This window comes from Vollenhovia emeryi, unplaced genomic scaffold (assembly GCF_000949405.1).
Source record: "Vollenhovia emeryi isolate VEMERY1.0 unplaced genomic scaffold, V.emery_V1.0 DF946196.1, whole genome shotgun sequence".
NCBI classification, from domain to species: Eukaryota; Metazoa; Arthropoda; class Insecta; order Hymenoptera; family Formicidae; genus Vollenhovia; species Vollenhovia emeryi.
The window spans coordinates 1-1967 of NW_011960170.1; the positions used below are offsets into that span (position 1 = coordinate 1).

General features: G+C 41.4%; 1 protein-coding gene across 1 annotated transcript; it reads right to left on the reverse strand.

The window, feature by feature from the left end:
- Positions 1-481: 481 nt before the first annotated feature.
- LOC105560129 (uncharacterized protein K02A2.6-like) lies at positions 482-1921 on the reverse strand. The gene has a single exon (XM_012008968.1). The coding sequence runs from the start codon at positions 1919-1921 to the stop codon at positions 482-484; it is 1440 nt and encodes a 479-aa protein (XP_011864358.1).
- Positions 1922-1967: the final 46 nt, after the last annotated feature.

Below are 1967 nucleotides of genomic sequence, written 5' to 3' on the forward strand. Positions count from 1 at the left end.
ACACAACATCTTAAATGAGCTGGTAGAAATCTCTGCAGTTCTGATGATGAATATCCTCCTTCTTCATTGTAAGATTCTGAATCAGAATTGTGACGTCTATACGTGTTCTGGTATAACGTACTTGATTAGGCTACGGGCAGGTAGACAATCAATATATCGCTCTCTAGTAATACTGGTAATTACTGTATTTATTGTATTAGTTATATGCGATGTCGAGCCGAGACTTTTTACAAGCTAACGAGAGAGAGACTGGGGCGCCCTCGAGTCTTAAGACGCCTTTGTCTGTTACTAACGCTATATGTCACATCCCTCTTTTTCAAGATTTAAACTGAATACAATCAAAATATGAAATTTGAATTAATTAGGCTCGAGATCTTAAGTTGAACAAGCAAATGAATTTGTCTCAAATAAAAGGCTAAACTAAACTTCACAATTCCAAATTAGAACGTTAAATAACGTGTTAAATAAGACTGGTTGCTGATTATAAATTTAATCTTGTTGGTGGTCGAACTGCTCGTCCGGATCGGGTCGTGGTAGTGGGAACTTTGGTGTTCTCGCCAGCCCCTGCAGTTGCCTCGGTATCCTTTGTCTCTGGTTGTTGGTCATCGATATTGGTAGGTCCTTCGAGTCCTATTGGAATGGCTGTCGACGGCTGTTTATTTTCTCCCATGTTCGCTGCTGTTCTGTGCACGTCTGAGTAGTTACGTCGAAGTACAGTTCTTTCTGAGGTTTTGACGATTACTGATCGTGGCGCTTCATGATGTGTGACCACCGTGCCTCCTTTCCATTGTCGATGTCCGGTTCGTATTCGAACATTTTCACCTGGTGTGACTTCTAGTTTCCCAGGCCTAGTTCGATCTGCATATTTCTTCTGTTTCTGACGAGCTTCTTCGAGGGCTTTGTTTGTATCAGTTTTCTTCTCCGTATTTGCTGTTGGAAGTGTCGTCCTGGTCGGCTTGCCAAACAGTCTCACTGCTGGTGATTGTAATCCTGGTCTGGGAGTATTTCGTGCAGCGAGAAGTGCCATTTGTATATCAGAATCATCTTGTTGGCATTTTTTCAGTAATGCTTTCGCAGTTTGCACGAACCTCTCGGCTAATCCGTTGGATTGTGGATATCCTGGACTCGATGTTACGTGTTCGAAGTTCCATTGCCTTGCAAACTTCTTAAATTCGCTTGACGCGAATTGCGGTCCGTTATCTGATATTAATTTCTTCGGAATTCCGAATAATGAAAACCAATGTTTAAGGATTTTGATAATAGACTCACTCGTTGTTGTCCTTAGTTTGACTACATCGTAGAATCCGGAGTAGCTGTCTACTATAAGAATATACATATCTCCTTTTATTTCAAATAGGTCCGTTGCTACCGTATTCCAGGCTTCATTGGGAATCGGATGGAGCTGTATCGGTTCCTTGATGTTTGCACGTATATATGTCTGACAGATGACGCATTTATTCGCATAGTCCGTTATATCTTGTGTCATTTGTGGCCAGAATATCGCTTCTCTTGCTCTGTGTAGATTGCTTTGTATTCCTAAATGTCCTTGGTGTATTATCTTCAAGTATTTGGATCTCAGCGTTGCTGGTATCAATGGTCGATCACCTTTAACTATTATTCCATCGTATAGTGACAATTCGTCACGGTAGTTCCAGTATTTTTGTAACTGTGCCGTTACGTCTTTCACTTCAACTGGCCAACCGTATTCGATGGTATTCTTGAGCATTTGTAACTCGTCATCTTCTTTTACTGTTTTCTGTAGTTCCGTTTGTGCATTTGTTGACATTGGTAACAGTAGATGAACGATTAGTTCCTCGTCATCCTTGGAATCTGGCTCGTTATTTACACAGTCTCTGCTGAGTGCATCAGGAATGGGAATTGTCGTACCCGCTTTGTATACTATCTTTGGTGAGTATGGCATTACGTCAAAGAGAATCTTTTGCAGTCTTGTTGGTGCGGCTAGTAGG